Source organism: Cetorhinus maximus, chromosome 15 (assembly GCF_964194155.1).
Source record: "Cetorhinus maximus chromosome 15, sCetMax3.hap1.1, whole genome shotgun sequence".
Taxonomy (NCBI): domain Eukaryota; kingdom Metazoa; phylum Chordata; class Chondrichthyes; order Lamniformes; family Cetorhinidae; genus Cetorhinus; species Cetorhinus maximus.
The window spans coordinates 20,181,190-20,204,826 of record NC_135893.1 but is presented as its reverse complement, the minus strand read 5'-3'; the positions used below and the strand labels follow the sequence as shown (position 1 = coordinate 20,204,826).

The 23,637-nt window shown below is 45.1% G+C and overlaps 1 protein-coding gene across 1 annotated transcript in view; it reads right to left on the bottom strand.

Moving 5' to 3' along the window:
* emc1 (ER membrane protein complex subunit 1) overlaps window positions 1-23,637 on the bottom strand; it is a 29,244-nt gene that overhangs the window by 4,857 nt on the left and 750 nt on the right. The window contains exons 2-18 of the mRNA XM_078558027.1: window positions 23,314-23,441; window positions 23,148-23,213; window positions 22,515-22,608; window positions 21,155-21,283; window positions 20,275-20,401; window positions 19,572-19,721; window positions 18,676-18,843; window positions 17,522-17,593; window positions 13,254-13,352; window positions 12,667-12,763; window positions 11,774-11,890; window positions 5,753-5,952; window positions 4,455-4,604; window positions 3,098-3,259; window positions 2,304-2,423; window positions 1,191-1,328; window positions 487-660 (exon numbers count right to left, since the gene is read on the bottom strand). Coding sequence (XP_078414153.1) covers window positions 487-660; window positions 1,191-1,328; window positions 2,304-2,423; window positions 3,098-3,259; window positions 4,455-4,604; window positions 5,753-5,952; window positions 11,774-11,890; window positions 12,667-12,763; window positions 13,254-13,352; window positions 17,522-17,593; window positions 18,676-18,843; window positions 19,572-19,721; window positions 20,275-20,401; window positions 21,155-21,283; window positions 22,515-22,608; window positions 23,148-23,213; window positions 23,314-23,441 — 2,191 coding nt within the window. The remainder of the gene's footprint in view (window positions 1-486; window positions 661-1,190; window positions 1,329-2,303; window positions 2,424-3,097; window positions 3,260-4,454; window positions 4,605-5,752; window positions 5,953-11,773; window positions 11,891-12,666; window positions 12,764-13,253; window positions 13,353-17,521; window positions 17,594-18,675; window positions 18,844-19,571; window positions 19,722-20,274; window positions 20,402-21,154; window positions 21,284-22,514; window positions 22,609-23,147; window positions 23,214-23,313; window positions 23,442-23,637) is intronic.

Genomic DNA, 23,637 nt, shown 5'->3' with positions numbered 1-23,637 from the left:
TTTAAATTATTTAACCCCAGGTTCACATGCTCAGAATCCTGAACCAACCTTTATTCCTACCAATTGCTGTCCAACAGCTCCCGTTGGAAACACAATTGGGTGGAAGTCAGTTGAAGACTGGATCGGGTTCAGCTATGATACCCACCACAACAAACTAATTCCCCAAGACACAGGAACCTCTTACACTTATATAGCATTCCTCACATACAGTGCGTATGGAACGGTAGAGAAACAGAAGGGAATGCCAGGGTGGGAAACCAAAGAAACAATTGAAAAAATGGTTTTCCTGGAAGTTTTTACTAACACAGAGAAAGGTTGCAAGGCAGAGGAGGCTGGGCAAGGAGATTTCAGTAAGACAAGAATCCTGAAGTCAATTTGCTGAATGGTCACTCAGGTGAGATTTGAGTGTCTGAGCTAGGAACAATCATTTATTCAGGGGGAACGGATACCCACTGACCCACCATTTATCCCATTCCACATCCTTACCACCACCCAGTTCTCCGAGTGCACAACGTAAACTGGCCCCCTTGCTTTCCGCTGCACAGATTCGTGGATGATTCGTCCAGTCACCCCGTCAATAAGGTAGACACAGATGAAGGTGCGTTCATGGTGTGTATCAATGCTCTCAGTAATCACTGCCAGCAAGTTGGGATTGAGATACTGGAAAACAAGACTTAGCTGTCAGGTAACAAAGAAGAGTCTGACAACTGGCAAATCAGTCCATAAATTAAACCAAAAGACAAAATCCAATTACATTTCCCAGCCAGGAACGAATGCAGGCAGCCTATATTTGTCTCTTGCTTTGAAGCTCTTCAGTTAGCCACCCAGGGATGTCAGAGTGCAATCCGGAGTAAATCCAGACTGACCTCAGACAAACCACATGTTGTCTGGACCGACCCCAGACTGACCTCAGGTTTGACCCTTGGCCTGCAATTTGTGCTTTACTTTAACAGTGAGGCCAAGATAGAGAAAACGATTTGTATCAAATTGCAGATGAGATCAGTGTTGACTATTCCATGGCATGCCATAAGCAACGGCATGCCATGGGCAACAGCATGTTCAAGCAAAGTGCCACAAATATACATTTAATGTTCAAATTAAAACAAGAATTTTTCATTTTGTACAGTATTCAAAATTAAATTTTCTGAAGCTACACATATGGGAGTTTGACTTGACCCTGTTGCCAGTACCTTGTACAGGACACTGCGATCTCCCATGACCCGGCCCTGTGAGTGCACATGCTCATTCGACCGCTTTCCTTTCACAATCACTATTTTTTGTGTGTCTGTCGGAATCACCACCTCCCAGATTTCCTCCGTCCTAAGATCCTGCAGGAAAAGGAAGTGACTGTAGTCACTATTAAATTGTTCGCTGACAGAAAATGAGAACAGGCCCTCAAACACCACTTCCACAGACAGCAAAAGCTGGATTTCACTTCCACTGATTTCAAACAAACCTGAAGTTAACCTGTTCATTACACTTCGACCTCATGATAAATTCTGATGTTCCCCAGCTATTCCAAAATTTAAACCTTTTCCCAGATAGTGTAGGGGGATGGTTGGTACAACTCACCCTGGGGAAATCATCACTGAAGGAACAGAACACTGCAACACCTTCACCAGAAGATGCTATGTCCCTCACACTGCAAGTATATTGTAGCTGATGTACACCACTGCACATTGCTAGACTAGAAATCCTGGGTACAGTGGTGTACTGGTGTTAGTGGACTAGTAATCGAGGGCTCATTAGTGTACTGCTTACATTACTGGGCTTGTAATCCAGAGTTCAGAGGTACATCATGTTACTGGATTAATAATCCAGAGACCTGGACAAATAATCCCAGAATAAAAAACTGGTATCAATAAACCTGCCATCCCTGTCAGGATTATATATGACTCCAGTTCCAAAGCCAATGTGGTTGACTTTTAAAAACCCTCTTAAATGGCCTAGTAAGCTACTCAGTTATACCAACACACTTCTCACATCCCAAGAATGAATTTTTAAACCACAATCTTGGAAGACTTAAGTTAGTTTTACATTTATTATATGCTGTTTTACATCCCTTCATAGAAAGAAGTCCAATGTATATCCTTAACACTGTCCAAGACCACACTCTGGATCCCAGACTACCCATGTCAACAGATATTTATACAAAAGAATGCCTGAATTCAACAATTAAATAGGTCTACCTGTGCTATACCTGGATTAGAATTAAAACACTTTTGGACAGGAATAAACCTGAACATAAGACATCAGAGAGACTGCAAATTGTTTGCACACAGTTTATAAACTGACCACACTACCTTGTGTAGACGGAATCCATTCAACTTCCCCCAAACAGGATCCACCAGGTAGAAAAAAATCACGGGTGCAGAGTCCTGGAGTTGCTGCAGGATGTTTCTACTGGAGGGAAAGACAGTCACCTGCAATGAGATAAAATAGCAAAACTAGAGCCACTCTTTGTTTTCACTTTGTAATAAGACAATATTCAGTACAGAACTGACAGAAATGGAGAGCTGACAGGGAGAACACAGTTGTGGCAGTCAGGGAGCTACTAATAGACTGAACCTACCCAAGTTAGGGAGGTAGATAATCAGTTATGATTCCTGTTGCTGATAACTTAACTAGCGACAGTGCAAGTGTGACATTGAGTGGGGTCAAGAATAGGCTCACTGTGATGCCCTCTGCAGTTCAACAGACTGCCAGCACTCACTGCTGAGGCACATACATGAAGAATGACAGTGGAACTCAATGTCAACAAGGAGCCAGTACAAAGCAGGGGTGATAAAAGGAGACAAAACACATTTCCTAAGCATACCTCAAACATACATCGACTGGTGGTTTGAGTGGTAATCTAGCTCTGTGATTACTTGGGTAATTAGCACAAGTCTGGTACCTGTCCTGGCACTGAGATGGATCAACGATGCATCCTACTGATCCAAATAGAGCCACTAAAGCAGCTGTACAATAAAATCAGTCAAGCCCATGGTTTAACATACTATGACTCATTGCCATCACCACTCTAATTACTATTGACAAAGCGGTGAATGACAGCACTGTGAATCCAAATCAGTCTCAAAACGCAATGCAGAATTACCTTGAGCTCGTCATCAATCAGGAGCAGGGCCTTAGCATAATCTTGGTCCATAATCGGAAGTAGCAAAGACTGAAGAATAGGCCGGGTTAACAGGGGTGGATTCACATGACTCCGCTTTCCAAAGATCGGGTTGAAAACATGAAGAGAACTGAGTCTGGTTTCCTGGGTGAAGAGGGGGAGGAAAGGGGATAGCTTATCCTATGTTAATTACAAGGTAGGAATAGTATTTTATTTTTTAACTTGAACCCTTCATAGAAAGTGAAGAGTGGAGGTGACTGGTCTATCAATGTGTTTGTCAAATGTTATGCTGGCTATCAAGCGCACTGAACGTTTCTCCAGTTACTGCCTGCTCACAGTTGCATGGCGGGCATAGAGACAGTGAATGGAGCTCAGCCCTCAGAAACACCAAATTTTTTTTCCAAGGACTGATTTGCGAGCGCATCTCCATATATCACTGATTCCAAAAGCAGTTACCCTGCACCCCCTAACCAGATCCTACAGTACTGAGGGAGTGCTGTGCCATCAGAGGAGCAGTACTGGGTGAGTGCTTCGTCAGGAGGGGCAATACTGAGAGAGTGATGCGTCATCCAGAGGCAGTACTGAGGGGGTGATGCACCGTCAGAGGGGCTATCTCTTCGATCGGATGGCAAATCATGGCACCATCTGGTCTCTCTGTCAAATGCATGGCACTATTCAAAAAAGAGCGTTCTTCCTGGCATCATGGCCAATACTTATCCCTCAATCAACATCACCAAACTGAATTATCTGGTTATAATGTCTTTGCTTTTTGATGGGATCTTGCTGTGCACAGATTTTCTGCCATATTTTCTAAATTAGAAGAGTGACTGTCCTTCAAAAGCTGCTCCTTTGGTTGTGGCACGTTTTAAAATGTCCCAAGTTTGCAAAATCTGTTGTATTTTTTTTATGACAAACCACCTCCAATCCTTCTGAACAAGCAAACCACAAATGACCATAATCCGTTTGGAGACAATAGCTATCACCTCCAATCTACAGATCCATATACACCTTTAAGGTCAAATGATAACATATTTAGGAAAAACTTCAGGCAATGTACTTCAAGCTTGTGGGCTAATATTAAGAAAGTTATGGTATAATAATATTAATCCCAAGCATGTAACATTACAGAAACATAGATAGGATATTTGGTCAAGTTCCATTAAACCTCCATATTTAGACCTCTAGTAATAATTATTGTGACTACGCTCAGCACCAGAACAGAGGCACTGTTGAGTGTCAGGAATCATGAAACCCTTGAAGCTGAAGCTACTTTCTGATGATAAGATTATATGATGCAAAAGTCCACTAAGTGACTCATTGGTAATGTTTGCACTCTGACCTTGTCCTTGATGATCAGGGTACACTGTGGTGGGTGGGGGAAGTGAGCAGTTGTTCGCTGCACAGCCAGTTTGAAGGAGGATCCTGGTTTCACATTCTCAAAGTATTGCTTCCACAAAATGGTCCCAGAGCTACTGTCGATTCCAAAGAGCTGGAAAAAAATAATTCAGCACTGAAAACCTGCAGACAGAGCGCACAGAGGAACAAAAGAAATCCTAAATCAGCTCTGGAAGCATTACAGAATGCCAGGGACACAGTCAAATGAAACGAATATGCAAATACTGGAAACACAAAACAGGTTAGAACTGGTGAACACCTGAGGTGTTGGCAGATGCTCACCGACCAGCTGTATATTGCCAAAGTTCTGTCAGCGCTACATAGTACTACCACCGAGAGCAGGAATGAAGTCCATAGTCTCTTAGCAGAAGGATGGCATTAGAGGAGGAGGAAGAATAGAAAAGGTCATATTGTGCAGGTTTGATGCATACAAGTGCAAGTGGCCAGTGAAATAAATTATGACTTTGATCTATCTATCCGTTCCCAGGTCTGTTCTCACTCTCAGGCTACCTGTTCAGTCTCTGGCTATTCCAGGCCATTGTGCTGTGTTTATAACTGACCCGACTCTCCTACTAGAAATTCCTTGGGAACCCCTACATGAATTTCCAGTCACCAAGTTTCCCTCATATTCCCATTCAAAAAGACTATGAGGCAAATGGTCAGGTTTACCTGTACAAGCCTGGCAGATTCAGTGACATAAACTAGTCAATGAGAGAGCAGCACAAAGGCATAATGCTTGCTGGAGGATAGATGTCATCACAGGATATATGGCAGTCAGATTCAGGTCTGTATCAAAAATGAAAGTATGTGCAGCAGCCTGAGACCGTGAACAACCTGGTAAAGAATCCAGGAGCAGTTGAATGAAGCCAGAAAATTACTTAGATATACCAAGGTTCAATTCAAAACAATTCTATGCCAGGATATAGGGCTCATATTGGAATCCAAAGTACCACCCTCCACTGTACAATTTTTAAAAAATGATCTAATGCCAAGCATGAGTGGACAAAATGCTCTAGCTTCATATCAAAACCTTCTCTTTGTTATAATCCAGTGATTCATGCTGGAAAACTCATGGGACCAACCGAGGACAGGATCAGGTGCTATTGTGATAGACTGTGAATGAGCTGACATTCACTGCTTTAAGCAGCCACTAGCTCATGTGGAAACATGAACCATCAAAATGCAGTACCTGGGCAAGAAAGGGGAGACAAGACAACACAAGACTGGCTCAAGGACAATTACCTTTCCAGATGCTGTCACCATCACCATCATCTTCTGCAGGTTAAACTCATCTCGGGCCAGGTTCTCTATTGTTATTTCATTCTTTGAGTGGCTGCGAGGTTTACGTGCATCATAGAACATTTTGAGTAGCTGGTAGCTCCAGGCTTGCAGCAGGATCAGCTGAGAGGACAGTCGCTTCATGAACATTCCCATCGGACCATCTGTCAGAATAAATGAACGGTCAGAAAATGGACACAAAGAAGAAATCTCATCACAACACAACACATCACCCCACACACGTGCACTAGGACAGTGGCTTTACATCACTGTGGGTAATATCTCAGTAGCAGTCAGGCATTCATTAGCTTGGTCACCTAGATTCAATCTGTGGGACTGTGCAATCTTCTTCCCGCACCCCCCACTGCCACCCACAAGCCCTCCAAGTCAAGGGATTGTACACAAAATGAGATGCTCTTTGATCAACCATCAATTAAAGCTGGTAGATATCACATTTTAAAATTTGAACATTAACAAAACAGGTGTCTGAAGCCCAAATCAGTTCTCAGACAACTCGTACATTACCAAAGGAGATTTTCCACCTTATTGCACAAGCCGAAAACATGTTTGCACCTTCCAAAAGACAATGGAACAATAAATTTGTATTTTAAACCTGTTACCTTGTGCAGCTGGTTCCAGGGCAGCATGAACAAAGAAAGCAACATTTAAGAGTCAAACATGCAGCATGAACCTTCACAGAATGTACAACATTCCCATCCTATTGTTAATAACACAATTTCAAGGAAGCTTAATGGTAGGGATGTGACTCCTAAACGGTAAGAAACCTTCAGCAACTTCATTCTAGGTTTTGTTCTTCTAAACATGGTATGTAACTGGAGCTTTTAACTGGGGTACAGTACTGCTGCCAATGGAACATAGGAGCAGGAGTAAGCCATTCAGCCCCTCAATTCTGCTCCGCCATTCAGCTAGATCATAGCTGCGCATCTGCCTCAATACGATTTTCCCGCACTATCCCCACATCCCTTAATGTCATTAGTATCTAGAAATCTATCGATCTCTGCCTTGAACATACCCAATGACTGAGCTCCACAGCTCTCTGAGGTAGAGAATTCCAAAGATTTGCTATCCCGAGTGAAGAAATTCCTCCTTATCTCAGTCCTAAGTGGCTTACCCTATATTCTGAGATTGTGACAACTGGTTTTAGAACCACCCCCCCCAAGCCAGAGGAAACATCCTTTCTGCATCTGTCCAGTCTAGCCCTTTGAGAATTTCATAAGTTTCAATGAGATCACCTCTCATTCTTCTAAACTCTCAAGAATACAGGCCCAATCTCTTCAATCTCTCCTTATAGGTCAGTCCCGCCAACACAGGAATTAGTCTTGTGAACCTCTGCTGCACTCCCACCATAGCAAATATATCCTTATTAGGTAAAGGGACCAAAACTGAACCGAAGGGTAACCAAATTACGGTGAAGCACTTAGAGTGGCAGCGCAGCTTTAAAGAATATTGGTGCAAGTATAACTTTATTGTGCAATGCAGTAGTAGCAACACACTAAGCATCCTCTCACACACATCACCAATAAAGACATTATCAATTTCAGTTCTTTGGCCACTGTATAGGTAAATGGGGTTGCATGTTAAAATCAATCATAAAATGATGATAGGTTAAAAAGCGTCACAGCTGTATGACAGGGAGCAACTAAGGAGCAAATTACTGACCCTGGGCTACCCTACAGCAGTCAATGCAACACCTGAGACTGATCAACAATTCAGAAAAACTGCTCCTCACACTTTGCTAATCACAGGAACCATTTACAGCCTGTAGCCAACAGTTTTAACACATGTGGTAATTCTTTCCTCCATTGTAAAAGACTCAGCGGATGTGGGGTTTCAGTGGATTAGAAATTTGGATTCCACTGAAACCCCACATCCGCTGAGTCTTTTACAATGGAGGAAAGAATTACCACATGACCTGGAAACAATGGGCGGAATCGTCTGGTCCCATTGGTGTCGGGTGTCATGGTGGGCGGGGAGATGAGGGGCTGAAATCAGTTTCACTCCAGCATGAAAGCACAGAAGGATCATCCAATGGTGTCTACCATGGCGGAACGTGAATCCCATTAGAGGCCAGCATGAACCCGATTTGCATCCAGGTAGAGGAAGGCCCAACTGGAATCGTCCCCCACAGCCAATTTACCGCTACACCGGCGGGAAAACATGCTGGTCCAGAACACGTCTCGACAAGTGTGACATGCAGAAGACGGGACTTGCTCAGATCACGGACATCCGAGGAGATGATGATGCTGGAGCCTTACAGCTACCGGACCCTGGAGGAACACGTGCATCACATGCTGGGCGGATTGTCATGAACATGGCTCCGCCGTGAAGCAGCTTACGGAAGGTGGGAGGTCCCCGTTCATGCTTCGGAACATCGCGGTCTTCGCCATGGGCTGCTATGGACGATTGGCAAAACGGGGAGGAAGATCTTGCTGTGAGTGGGAGAGTGGCTGGGGTGGAGAGTGGCTGAGGGGGGCGGGGTGCAAAGATGTCGGCGGGGTGCAAGGTTGGGAGTGGAGAGTACAGGGGAGGAGAGTGTAACACAAGATAATGCAGCAAGTGATGAGGTGGATGAAAGTGGGGAGAAAGGTGTAAGGGAGGGAACTTGAAGGGGGGAAAGACGTCCATTGGGAGGAAGGTGCCTGGGGGGAGGAGGGAGTTCGAAGGGGAAGGTGTCCAGGAAAAGGAAGGTGGCCGGGGGTGGGGAGAAGGGAGTTCAGAGGGGGGATGGTCCAGGTGGAGGAGGGAATGGGGGTAATGTCCAGGTGCAAGTGCAAGGGAGGGGTCTATGGAGCCAATGACTGCCTTCTGGGGAGCGAACTCAGGGTCGGCGTGGTAGGAGGGAATGGTGAGTATGAGAGGGAGCAGAGGAAGCCAGTAAGATGGGGGGGGTGAGAGCGCATCGGTAGCAGTAGAATGGACAGTTAGGGTGGTTGGTGGGGACTCGGAGGCAGACACGGACCCTGGTGGTGATGGGGAGGAGGAGGTCAGGGAGGTCAATGTGGATGGGGGTGGGATTCTCAGGAAGGTAGGGAACATGCTCATTCACCTAGACATCGTGGAAAGACAAGGATTCGGATTGGTAGGTGACGGCGGGAAGGTGGAAGGTGATGCCAGGGGGTCCAGAGTGATGGTGGGGAAAGGACATGGGTGACTGGGGGAGGGGAAAGGACAGGTGAGCTTGACAACCACCATTTCACAGAAATCAGAAGTGAGTAGAGCATAGTTGCTGCCTGGGAGTGCAATTAGTGGGTGGGCGGAGATGCAGGCCAGCTCAGATGAACAACTGAAAGAGAACCCCAACAGACAGCACTGAAAATGCTCAGAACAGTAAGATGAAGATGAAGGTTCCGCTTATGTGAGAGAGTGCTTGCACGAGGCTCCAAAAGGCCCTGCCTAACATAAACCTCTCCCTCCAGAATCACTTGTGGTCTGGTTGTGTGCAGCTGAACTGCTGGGGTGGGGGGTGGGTGGATGCAGTGGGAAGACTCGCGAAGCCTGTCAATGTAGCTGAAAGACAACTTTACACACTGTTCAGTGAAAGTGAATATATTTTCAGATTATAAAGTGACAAAATATGTTCATCTGTGCAACCACGTTTTCAGAATTTCTTAACATTTCTAGGCCTACCACTTCTTCTAGTTGCTGCTCACCCACAGCAGGGGTGGTGACAGACTGTGCAATGGTTGGCCCTGCTTCCTCTGATGACTTTGGCATGTGTCCTCTGGAGAGTCGAGGCCTTGAGGACCCCAGCTTGCTTTGGCTGTGCTCCTGTAGGCCAGCTGCTCCTTCTGCAGTGACAGAAGACGAGGCTGAGGGGTTCACAGGCAAAGAGGACTTGGAGGCTGCAGACATCCTCTAAGATTCCAGAATGGATGACCCAGGGGGTTTCCAGCTGCCGCTGCTCCTCCCTTTGGGTGCCCAAAGGCCCCAGCCTGACTCCTTGAGGGAAAGGAGTTCCTGCAGGGATGTTGAGGTGCCCCGTTTTGCTCTCGCATGGCCATGTTGCTACCACGATGGAGTGCAGGTCTGCATGCATCTCTGCACACTGCTGGACTAGGGTCTCCATGACATCCGCCATCCTTCCCCTGGAGACTTCCATGCATGCACATTGGGCACCACATCATCAGAGAGCAGGTGGATGCACTCCTCTGACTCGCATGCCACTCTGTTGAGGGCTTCCAACAGCTCTGCGTGATGTTCCCCCACCTTCTGCTGACTCTCCACGATGAGTTGGAAGACCAAATCCAGAGGCTCATCATTTGACTTGGGCCTCACAGATGCCTCTTCCCCAGCAGTCCTCCGAGTGCTGGGGAGCTCACCTGCTCCTCCTGCTGCGGACACATATCTGTGTGGTGGCCACCGGATTGTGAACCAAAGCCTGTTCTATATCTAGGTTCCACCGCAGTGTGTGTGTCTCTGCGCTGATGGAGGGTGTGGGTAAGCACTGTGATAGGTCTTCCAGGCTGCTTATTTCCAGTCCTTCAATGGAGGAGGTGTCTTCTTGGCTGAAGGTGAAACCTGGATGGAGCTGAGGGACTGGCTGGTTGAGGGCGTCAGTCACTTGGCAGAGCTCCCTGTGAACCAAAGTAGAGATAATTAGTGCATGGCAGCAGAGTCAAAAGAGAGAGAGCACTCACAGTTGTGTTGAGAAAGGGATAATATGGTGCAGGATCCTCATGTGTGTGTTCGTCGCCGACCTCATCGTCGCCACAGGCACGGTACACGTCCTCACCAGTCAGCGCAATGGCACCCTCCTCAAAGTGAGTGAGGGACCTAATGTGGGACACTCCACCCCCTATCTGGATCTCTCCCTACTGTTGTGAGCCAGTTTCTCCTGCAGGAAAACAGTTGGAGTGAACAGACGCATGGCACTGCCTGAAATATTTGTGTGGTGAGCAGAACCATGGACAGGATGAGAACACGAGCTCCAGAAGATATGAGCCTGATGGAGATGTGAGGGTGTGTGTGTGTGTTTGTGGCGTTGTCCCTTGAGGTGTGAGATCCTGTGGATGTGTGATGGGTTTGTGAGTGTGTGAGTCGAGAGTGATGAGGTGGTTGACTTACCCTGGCGGAACGGATGAAAGCATTCATTCTCTTCCTGCACTGGATGCCTGACCTCCTCTGTGCTCCAGTGGCACTGACCACCACTGCCACCGTCTCCCAGGCTGGATTGGTGACTCTGGTGGACCTCCTATGGCCGGGGGGGGGGGGGGTAGAGGATATCATGGTGGTCTTCCACTGCACCCAGCAGGTGCCCCAGAGAGGCGTCACTAAATTTGGGGGCTGCCGTCTTCTTTGCTTTCGGGGCCATCTGTTGCATGGAGCAGTCCTGATCTGAAGGCATAAAGTAGGCTGCGCTCTGGTGCACTTTAAATACGGTGCCCGGAGCAAGGAAGCGCTGAGGTCACAACGTGACGGGCAAATCCGAGCCCACCCGCCAACGATTCGGAGGGTCTCCTGTGAAGCATTATTAACAATGCAGGACGCACCAGGAACGGGATGATACAGCGTGAAAACCCACCATTGTAGCCGGCAGGTAAAGCTGCTTTTTTCACACCCGCTACCGCACTTAGTGCAAATCTGAGATGATTCTGCCCACTGAGTCAGCTTCTATTGTTTAAGGGTTTGTCCAAAAATCTCAGTTTCCAACCTCTGGGATTATCACAAATGTAACCAAGATAGCGTGAACAAACATTTTTATCCATCAGCGACAATTCATCGTCGTAGCAAACAATATTTTTTAAATTGGCTTTTGGGATAGCTGGTCAGTATATAATGCTCATCCTTCAATGACTGATAAGTGAGAGTGAATTAAAAAACACATAAAGGAGTGAATATCAAGGGTTCCGCATGGCAGAATTTCTCTTCATTAAAATTTTAATTAACTGCAAGTATGACTCAAGTATTCCCGACTCTTTCCTTTAGAAACTAGCAACAATTAGATTCCTTGGCATTAAACAGTACCTGCTTTCTTCCCAAATTCACCCTCCAGTTCTGCCTGTGTTCCTGTTAGAGGCAAATCGACCATCTCCATGGTAACAACTTCTGCTAATGCCTCTTCCCGTGTCCAAATAATTCGACCTGTGAAGACAGTGGATGAACCTAAGAGATATGCTGCAATCAGACCCACTGATAGCCCTGTTGTTGTAACGGGGAGGGGCACAAGTGACTTGTCATGAGGAACGACATCCTCTTTACAATTGCTCTCCGCCTCTTTGCCTCAATTCCCAAACTCCCAGGGATATGGACCTGAGGGGATCACCATCAATCCTTTGATAAAAACAAAATACTACGGATGCTGGAAATCTGAAACAAAAACAGAAAATGCTGGGAAAAACTCAGCAGGTCTAACGGCATCTGTGGAGAGAGGAACAGAGTTAATGTTTCGAGTCCGTATGACTCTTTTTCCAGCATTTTCTGTTTTTGTACCATCAACCCAGTCTTTCCTTCAGCATTGGAAAGCTGTTGTTTTGTTCTGCACCTTCCTACAACAGTACAGGTCCATTTATCACTCAACACAGGGGTGTGGCGAGGAAAGAAGTTCCACCAGTGTCTCACTACCCCACAAATTTATCTAGAGTGACACCACATTATTAACCTCAGGTTTAAAACAATCCTGCCTCAATTCGAAGTGGCACCAGAAATGAAGGCATTGCTGTTTGTGCCAATCTCCAAGGGCAGGCTGGGCAGGGATGCAATGCCAGTGATATAGTTACAGCTCCTGCATTGCGGAGTACACAGTATGATGCAAATATACCACCTTTGCATCCTAGTGGATGTCTCAGGACAATAATACCTTGCGACAGCTGTATTTGTGGACCCCAAAACACAAGCCCCTGCCTAGACTCCTCACGCACCTGGTTGCTGGATGAAGATCAACGCATGGTCAAGAGTCTGTACCAGTGCACGGTAGCCGACAGAGTCATCTTTCTTCTGGAATGCATGAATATAGAGCTGAGGAAGAAGAGGGTGAACATGTGAGATATTGCACAAGAAGACACATGGATTCTCTGTGAACTTAGATGTTCCATCTAAGCCATTTATAACATACACAAGAAAACAGTGAAATAAAGCTTATTGGAGTTCTGAAGTGTGTGACTCCCACTAAGTCCCAATTACTTCTCAACAGTTCAATAATGATATACCTGTAGCTGCCTTGTTTGCTCAGTCAGGTTTGTGTCAGTCCCATGTTGGTTTCTGTACTTACATGGAACCAGTGCAATAATCATCACTAGTTTAGATGATTTGAGACTGATCCCAGCTTCCTTCCACCCTACACACAGTGTCCCCTATTTCACCCAGCAACCTCCCTGGCACCTCTGCCCCCTCACCTAGAAATTACCCCCATGCCCAGGACCCTCCTGCCCCCTTTCCCAGCACCCACTCAAACCCTTGCAATCTCTACTTACAGCACCAAATCCCACTGGCCGAATCACATCCTCACCTGCTCAGGTTGGCCACAGTTTGGATCCAGGTTAAAGTTCATGGCTGTGTCCAGTAGCCGCCTGCCATACTCTGCTGAGTACAGATTGACACTAAAAGCCTGAAAGACAAAAAAAAAAGTAAAAAAGCAACCCCCCATTGGATAGCCAGGCCTGTCTCCTAGGAGACCAGACCCAAGGAACCCACTGTCAACAGTGCACTGCAATAGGAGCAGGAGAGGAAACGAGATGACTGGAGTTTCAGTGATGATGTCTTCATCAATATTGTAAGCAGGCAAAACCATTGATCAGGACTGCAAGGAGAACTCCCCTGTTCTTCTTCGAATAGTGCCAAGGGGTCTTTTTGGTTCACTTGAGAGGGTAAACGGGGGCCTCAGTTTAACATCACATTCAAAAGACATCACTGACACTCTAGCAGTACCTCAGTACTGCATTGGAGTGTCAGTGAGATTATCTGTTCAAATGTCTGGAGTAGGGCTTGAACCAACAACATTTGGACTCAAAGGCAAGAGTGCTACCACTAAAAACCCAGATTGCATGTGTGCACAATGGTGCATTGAGACAAATGAGCTGGTTCTTCCAATGCAAAGGAAGCAAGCCTGTACAATCAACTGCGATCAGATCTAAACAAGCTCCAAAGATAAAAGCATTCAGAGTTACCTGGTTATTGAGACCACTTGGTAGCAAAAAAAAGCTTGAAATTAATAAAACTCCCTGAGTAACTTAAGCTTGACTCAATGAAAAATAATTAGACTGCAGCATTAGCAGAATAAAGAATCAATTACAAGGTATAACATTCCTGCATTTTTAGAACCACACAGCATTGATTTAACAATGCAATTCTAATGTTACCTTTATTTTCTAAAGCATATCAGTTCTATCGTACCCATTTGTCATGTTTTAACTTTCTTATTAATTTCTCTTAATTCTGAGTTCTCCGAGGTAGGTAGTATTGTTGCCTTTGAGACTTCCCAAGTCAGCTTTCAAGGTAGGTTAAGTTCATCTGGATAAAAACAAAAAGCTAAAAGCTACTGCGGATGCTGGAAATCCAAAACAAAAACAGAATTACCTGGAAAAACTCAGCAGGTCTGGCAGCATCGGCAGAGAAGAAATCAGTTAACGTTTCGAGCCTTCATGGCCCTTCGGCAGAACTGAAGCATAGTTAGAAGAAGGGAGAAATATAAATTGGTTTAAGGTGGGGGGTGGGGGTGGTGGGGGGAGAGAGAGACACATTGAGGGTGTGGCGATTGTGGAGATGAGCAGATAATCAAAAGATGTCACAGACAAAAGGGTCAAAGAGGTGTTTTGTCTGAGAAAAGTGCTAATTAAGAATGGAGGACAGGATATTCAAAGTACAGCTCTAGTGGGGGTGGGGTGGAAAGGCTAACAAGGTTTTAGTTTTAGATTTAAAAATAATGGAAATAGGTGGGGAAAGAAGAATCTATATAAATTATTGAAAAAAAAGTGGGGGGGGGCAGAAACGGGGTGGGGATGGGGGGAGGGGGAGTTTAAGATCTAAAGTTGTTGAATTCAATATTCAGCCCGGAAGGCTGTAAAGTGCCTAGTCGGAAGATGAGGTGCTGTTCCTCCAGTTTGCGTTGGGCTTCACTGGAACAATGCAGCAAGCCAAGGACAGACATGTGGGCAAGAGAACAGGGTGGAGTGTTAAAATGGCAAGCGACAGGGAGGTTTGGGTCTTTCTTGCGGACACACCGCAGGTGTTCCGCAAAACGGTCGCCCAGTTTGCGTTTGGTCTCTCCAATGTAGAGGAGACCGCATTGGGAGCAACGAATGCAGTAGACTAAGTTAGGGGAAATGCAAGTGAAATGCTGCTTCACTTGAAAGGAGTGTTTGGGCCCTTGGACGGTGAGGAGAGAGGAAGTGAAGGGGCAGGTGTTGCATCTTCTGCGTGGGCATGGGGAGGTGCCATAAGTGGGGGTTGAGGAGTAGGGGGTGATGGAGGAGTGGACCAGGGTGTCACGGAGGGAACGATCCCTACGGAATGCCGTCAGGGGGAGTGAAGGGAAGATGTGTTTGGTGGTGGCATCATGCTGGAGTTGGCGGAAATGGCGGAGGATGATCCTTTGAATGCGGAGGCTGGTGGGGTGATAAGTGAGGACAAGGGGGACCCTATCATGTTTCTGGGAAGGAGGAGAAGGCGTGAGGGAGGATGCGCGGGATATGGGCCGGACACGGTTGAGGGCCCTGTCAACGACCGTGGGTGGAAAACCTCGGTTAAGGAAGAAGGAGGACATGTCAGAGGAGCTGTTTTTGAAGGTAGCGTCATCAGAACAGATGCGACGGAGGCGAAGGAACTGAGAGAATGGGATGGAGTCTTTACAAGAAGCGGGGTGTGAGGAGCTGTAGTCGATGTAGCTGTGGGAGTCGGTAGGCTTGTAATGGATATTGGTGGACAGTCTATCATCAGAAATTGAGACAGAGGTCAAGGAAGGGAAGAGAAGTGTCAGAGATGGACCATGTGAAGATGATGGAGGGGTGGAGATTGGAAGCAAAATTAATAAATTTTTCCAGGTCCCGACGAGAGCATGAAGCAGCACCGAAGTAATCATCGATGTACCGGAGAAAGAGTTGTGGGAGGGGGCCGGAGTAGGACTGGAACAAGGAATGTTCCACATACCCCATAAAGAGACAGGCATAGCTGGGGCCCATGCGGGTACCCATAGCCACACCTTTTATTTGGAGGAAGTGAGAGGAGTTAAAGGAGAAATTGTTCAGTGTGAGAACAAGTTCAGCCAGACGGAGGAGAGTAGTGGTGGATGGGGATTGTTCGGGCCTCTGTTCAAGGAAGAAGCTAAGGGCCCTCAGACCATCCTGGTGGGGGATGGAGGTGTAGAGGGATTGGACATCCATGGTGAAGAGGAAGCGGTTGGGGCCAGGGAACTGGAAATTGTTGATGTGACGTAAGGTGTCAGAGGAATCACGGATGTAGGTGGGAAGGGACTGAACAAGGGGAGAGAGAAGGGAGTCAAGATAACGAGAAATGAGTTCCGTGGGGCAGGAACAGGCTGACACGATCGGTCTGCCAGGACAGTTCTGTTTGTGGATTTTGGGTAGGAGGTAGAAGCGGGCCGTCCGAGGTTGGGCGACTATCAAGTTGGAAGCTGTGGGAGGAAGATCTCCAGAGGAGATGAGGTCAGTGACAGTCCTGGAAACAATGGCTTGATGTTCTGTGGTGGGGTCATGGTCCAGGGAAAGGTAGGAGGAAATGTCTGCGAGTTGACGCTCAGCCTCCGCGAGGTAGAGGTCAATGCGCCAGACAACAACAGTACCACCCTTGTCAGCGGGTTTGATGACAATGTTGGGGTTGGACCTGAGAGAACGGAGTGCAGTGAGTTCAGAGAGAGATAGATTAGAATGGGTGAGAGGAGCAGAGAAATTGAGACGGCTAATGTCATGCCGACAGTCCGCAAGAAAGACCCAAACCTCCCTGTCGCTTGCCATTTTAACACTCCACCTTGTTCTCTTGCCCACATGTCTGTCCTTGGCTTGCTGCATTGTTCCAGTGAAGCCCAACGCAAACTGGAGGAACAGCACCTCATCTTCCGACTAGGCACTTTACAGCCTTCCGGGCTGAATATTGAATTCAACAACTTTAGATCTTAAACTCCCCCTCCCCCCATCCCCACCCCGTTTCTTCCCCCCCGCCCCCCCGCTTTTTTTTCAATAATTTATATAGATTCTTCTTTCCCCACCTATTTCCATTATTTTTAAATCTAAAACTAAAACCTTGTTAGCCTTTCCACCCCACCCCCACTAGAGCTGTACTTTGAATATCCTGTCCTCCATTCTTAATTAGCACTTTTCTCAGACATGTCTGTGACATCTTTTGATTATCTGCTCATCTCCACAATCACCACACCCTCAATGTGTCTCTCTCTGCCCCCCCCCCCCCCCCCCCCACCCACCCACCCCCCACCTTAAACCAATTTATATTTCTCCCTTCTTCTAACTATGCTTCAGTTCTGCCGAAGGGCCATGAAGGCTCGAAACGTTAACTGATTTCTTCTCTGCCGATGCTGCCAGACCTGCTGAGTTTTTCCAAGTAATTCTGTTTTTGTTTAAGTTCATCTGGGATTGATTAATGGCACATTGGAGGGCAGGGACAGCACAGGTTAGATTCAGAGTAAAGTTCCCCCTACACTGTCCCAAACACTCCTAGCACAGGTGCATCAGAGCTTAGGATACAGAGTAAAGCTCCCTCACAGTACAATAAGTATCAATTTCATTTCAGGTTTAAGGAAGTCCTTACTGTTTTGTTTCTAGCTGTCATCACAGCCGCCACCACCTTGTCACCAGTTGTAGCAAAGGATATTAACACAGCCTGCAAGAAGGAAAACAATCAGGCCTAAAAGAACAGAATTCCATGGAAATACAGCAACCAACTGCAACAGAAAAACTCTGCTGTTCATCTGGCTGGTCCTGAAATGCAAAACCACCCACCCCATCCCCCTCCATCCTTCTAAAAATGCGTCCTTGTCAGTGTCTCCTACATCTCAACTTCTTCCATTGTAAAATAAAACTCAGGAAACATGCAAGCCATTGAAAATATTCAAATTGCAAGCCCAACAAATAAATTAATATTTCCAAGCTCCTCAGAATGGATTCCACTTGTACCAAAATATTTGATTTTAAAGTGACCCAGCAGGAGAAATTGCCTCTCTCTAGTATATGTTAGGGCCAGCTAGATTAAGTTTATTATTAGGTTTACTAGATTGATATCTGGAATGAGCAGATTGTCTTATGAGGAAAGGTTAGACAGACTAGGTTTGTTTCCACTGGTGTTCAGAAGAGTGAGGGGTGACTCGATTGAAGTATATAATGGTCTTGACAAGGTGGACATGGAAAGGATGTCTCCACTTGTGGGTGAGTCCAAACCAGGGGGCACAATTCTAAAATTTGGGGTTGCCCTTTTAAGACAGAGATGAGAATCATTTTGCTCAGAGGGCTGTGTGACTTTGGAACTCTCTGCCTCAGAAGGCGGTGAAGGGAGGGTCATTGAATATTTTTAAGACAGAGGTAGATACCTCTTGTTAGGCAAGGGAATCAAAGGTTATTGGGGGTAGATGGGAATGTGAAATTCGAAACACATGATCTTAATGAATGGCTTGAGGGGCCGAGTGGCCTACTTCTGCTCCTATTTCATATGTTCGTATTAAAAATACCTGCAATGTGATGAGGTCCAACTAATAATAGCAGCCTATTAGTGGAGTGCAAGTCAGGCTTAAAAACAAAGATTAAAAAGATAATCAGCAATCAAATGGTCTCTCTCAATGAGCAACTCAACACAGTTAGCAATTGTCAACCTAGCATTTGCTATCACATGGTCTTGCTTATATCTGTGTCAGTATATCAGCATCTATCCTACCTGGAGTATTGAGCATTCAATGGTTGTTCATTTCTCACCTGTACAAAGTCACGCAGCAGGCTGACCATTCCCTCATGCAGCTGTAATAATGCATAATGGGTCTCCGACAACTGAAGGCAGAATTGAGAAGACGAGGCCACCAGTGGAGATGACTGAGTTGTTAAAATCTTTCCCTCAAACCCTTCAGCTAGTTCCAGCTCTACAGACTATAATGTAGGAACAGAGGGAAACAGGAGAAGCAGCAAAGATGAAAGCAGGCCATGAACCCAGCAAAACAAGTCAGCACTTCGAAAACGTAAATATTAAAATTACTTTTGTTGCCAGATTATGCAGCAACCATAAACAGTTGAGCACTAAAACGGACAATTAAGTCTTAACCCTGCACAGCAAGGTTAAGACACTTCACTGAGATTACCAGACACGCCAGCACACATTCATGACAATTTTACCAGTACTTCATTTAAAATTTCAATCTGCTCTGACTACTTGCCATATTGAAACATTTCACACTAGTTAGCAAGAACCTCTAGCCAACTGTGGATGGATGGAAGTTCCGTCATTGGCCAGCTGTGGAAGGAGACATGCCCCCCCATCAGTGGTGATCCACAGAGATAGACAATGAATGAAGGCAAAAACTCTCCCTCAAAAGGAGAAAGGAACTTTTCAAGGGAACAGCTCCCTGAGTCACATTTGTATAGCCCAGTAACATTCATAGAGACCTGAGAGCAGGTGCCCACCCATCTGGGAAAAATCAAGAACAGAAACATGAGCAAAATAGCACCATTAAATTATAAATAAAAAGATAATCCAAGATTTACTCTACCCAAGAGAGGTCTCTGTAAAATTATTAAAGTAATTGGCATCACAGTCTCGATTCATCTGGCACAGGATTAAAAAGGAATGGGAAACCTTCAGAGCAAAACTCAGTCCTCACCTGTAAAATGACTTGCTCAGGTTCTTGGTCAGATTCCAACGGCAATATCCAAAGGCAGTGAGATTCGGTGTCTATGCATGTCAAGATCCCATCCCCAACAACTCCACAAAGATCCCGCAAACGTTGGATCCATGGGGCTGATATAGTCACCTGAACAGGGAAAACAGAAATTTGATAATCAGAAAAAAGTCCATTTTCTTGTTAGTCTGAAGGAAGGTTGGAGACAGCCAGCCAATGGGCAGCGCTCATCTCCAATACAACACACTGAGTATCATCTGCAGTTTAATAATGAGCCAAATGCAATTACAGATCCTGCATCCTCTGCTTTGTCACTGTTTCAAAGTGACTGGCAGGACAAGAGCAACATCCCTCGCACAAAAGGTAAGAGGAAGGAAAAGTAAAATTAAAACATAATTATAGATATTTAATGCTTCAGCAATCACAGAGGGCTAGCACATAGTAACGAGAGCAATAGCCAGATCCAACCAAGAGTGAGAACTATAAGTGTGAATCAGATCTTATTTGAACTCACATCAGTGACCACAAAAAGCATCAAGTGCATCCCCTTAACAAGCAGCTTAGTTTTGTGCTTGCTCTATCCCTACTTTATCTCCCTCTCCACAGTTTTCCATCATTACTTTCCTTCAATGCGAATGATCACAACTCTATTGCATGGAATCCCTACTTCCAAACCCACCATCACCTGTTCAATGATTTTTCCATCGTCAATGTCATATCGAATGATGACAAGGTGAGAGCCAGCAACCGTTCCCACTAGGTACACTGTGCCACTTCCTCCCGAATATAGGAGCTGATATTGGACCTTCTCACTGTGCGTGGAAAAATAATCACAATCAACAGACCAATAGTTCCTGCCATACTTAAACATGCAGATAAGCAATTTTAACTAAAGATGTACTCCCACTGCACAATAGAAATTGTTTACAAATTCAACTTCCACTGATTATGTGGCTAGATTCAGCATTTCAAACATCGAGTGAGGGAAGTTACATTGCCAGTCAATAGGAAAGCAGTTAATGACATGTTCCTCACACTAGTACAGACATCAACTGCCCTTACCAGGGAGCCCTGATTCAAAAGCAGCCCAAGGCAGCGAAACTAGGGCATAAACCAAAATAAAACTATTAATATAGTCATACGGACCCGAAACGTTAACAGTATTCCTCTCCGCAGATGCTGTCAGACCTGTTGAGTTTTTCCAGGTATTTTTATTTTTGTTCTGGATTTCCAGCATCCGCAGTTTTTTGCTTTTATCTATTAATATACAAGTTAATTTCAAATCAACGTTAGATCACAGGTACAGACTCTGGGAGACTCTTCACCTGTAAAGTGGGAAGTTTGCAGATCTTCAAACACAGGCCAACAACCCTTGTGGCTCTGCATCAGAATAAATATCAATTGTTGCGAAATGTGCACATGGAAGTAACTGTGGGCTTCTACAAAGCTCCGATAGTAACCACCTCCCTCCAAGATCTGTTATTTTATTATCCAAAGCCTGATTACATCAACTGTTAAATAGCCAACCATCATGTCACAAGTCAGTTCACAAACAAACTCCTTACCTTTCTGGTAAAGCTTCACTCCATTTCTGATGTCCATTCGAGAGAAAATGGAGTGAAATAGACGTTTTCTTCAGAATGGCAATGTACCTGACTCCTTCAGCAGAGCCGACAAGGCAACCTGCCTGAAAACTGAAACAAACTTTTTAAGTCAGACAAGCAGTAATAATCACACCTATAATCCTTCCCAAGCCAAACAGTTTGTGTATCAAACTGCAAATCCTTCAAACACATGCCAATGGCAGGTGGTAAGAGAGGTCCACCATGTGTTGATGCCTCTACCGTCACTATCCATAGCTCCAAACTACAATATGCAAACTTGTTCTCCAAGTGAACTGTAACACCAACATCATCAATCCTTCCCAGAGGAAAAGAAAATCTAACTCTTTAATAAGATTCAGACCATAATTCACTCCTGGTTACCCATTATACTAGATATAAAACACCAGTGTTCCACAATTTAGTTTTGGAATAAAAATAGTTTCCAACTGCTCACTCTCGGGTATCTGAATCTTTTTCAAAGAGTACAGTTTCACTTTGATGTAATGGATCTATTTAATTTAAAGTTCACCATCAAGTTGACTGCAGCCATCAATCCTTTCCCACCCTTGGTAACCAATGAAATTGACAAGGCAGAATTAATGTTCCTGATGTTTTGCCTGTTCATTTAACACAAATAATCAGTGGCTATTGTCTGAAAAGTAACTGACCGGAATCCTCCAAATAACCTGGTACCTCATAGAAACAGCAATAAAACAGTATTTTCCCCCTTTTCTCCAATGTTCTCCCTGCCATGGTAGAACATATTGGCTCAGTGATACGGGTCTTTTTCTGTTCAAATGATCAGCTGCATCCATGTGCTAGACAGTGTCAGCAGACTATGTTGTCACAGAGACATCACTGCCAGGCCTGATACAACCCTTACCTTTGTTCACAAACAAGTTTTCCAGCTTGGATCACTGGATAGCGATCAGGAGCTGACCTGCCTCACCATCTTATTCCCAGTCTTGTTTAGCTCAACTACATACTGGATAAACTCAATAAGCCAATGGGGCAGGGTGCCACATTAAAGTAATATCTATGGATAATGCCTTAAAATCAGTATTTCAGCAGACCAAGGACTTGGGCAACATTCACCTCTTCTTTTTATAGTAGTACCTTTCAGAAATTCATCATATATTCAATTTCTATAATCCTGCATAACTGAAGTGATAACAAGTGAATAAGTGAAAATGTCACAAAACAATGTGATCTCAAGCATGCAGATGAGGTACTGCAGGAGAATCCCTTACTGAGATTCTGTTCCGGTAATCAGTTCCATCCACTCTTGGGTGTTAGTGCTGTAGAGCCATGCAATTCTCACCTGCCAGTTTCGAGCAGGAACTCCCAGTTCAAGCCACCGATGTTTGTATCCCATGAGCGCAGCAATCGCCCTCCTCCAGACACAGTCAGTGCATCTGTGAAAAAGCAAAGTTACTAAATCTTGAAACCACAAAAATCTCTAAGTTTAATTAAAAAAAACACAAATGAATTGCTGTGATCCTACAATGAAATCAGTTAACTCTTGCTTTTGAGAGTGATCCTGCTTTTACTACTTTTAAACCTAAGTTAATTCCCTCTGCCACTTTTTTTCCCATTGCCATCTCTCCATCCTCCTTGGTCCTGAGGTCAACAGCATCAAATTAATGATTAATTACAGAGAGGATTAATTCTGTAGATTGAATGTTCAGAACTCTGGAAATATCATATGTGCTGCGCTGTAATTTGTTTCCATGGATAGATAAGAATTAATAGGTTCAAGATTATCAGGCCAGGGAAAGCACAGTGAGTTGATCATGGGATTTACACACAGGATGAAATAATAATCTCCCAATTCAAGCAAGAATCGTCTGCAGATGGAACCTGCAGAGTCACTGAGAGATTTTACTAATGCTTAGAGAAAGCCATATGCATATGCACAGCACAAGTTGAAAAGAATTGAATGGACTACACCCACCCTGTCCGTAGAATAACATCAGATCCACATTTCCCTCAGGGCCTTCTTTATCCACCTGGCGCCAGACTACAAATCAAAATAAAAACAGCAATGCTGAGATAAGTGACAGTTTGCAATCTAGCAGAGCAGAATTAGTTACAGCAAATGTCAACTCGACAACACTCACTGATCTCCCCATTCCTCAAGTTGAGAGAAGCAATCACGTTATTCTCTGTTGCAACCATGAGTTTCCTTGAGTTCTGTGTAGGTGCATCAAAATGTGCAAACCGAGGCTTTCCAACATATTGGCGTCGCCTTAAAAAATTAGAACAGAAGCAATGCAATGTGCAGAGTGTATCTGACTACTACAGAGAATTATAATAGAATTTGTGACTATGGCATTAACTCAATCGCAGTATTGCACAACATAGAATAAACCATTCAACCCATCACGCCTGTGCTGTCTCTTTGAAACAGCTATCCAATTAGTCCCACTCTCTCCCCATAGACC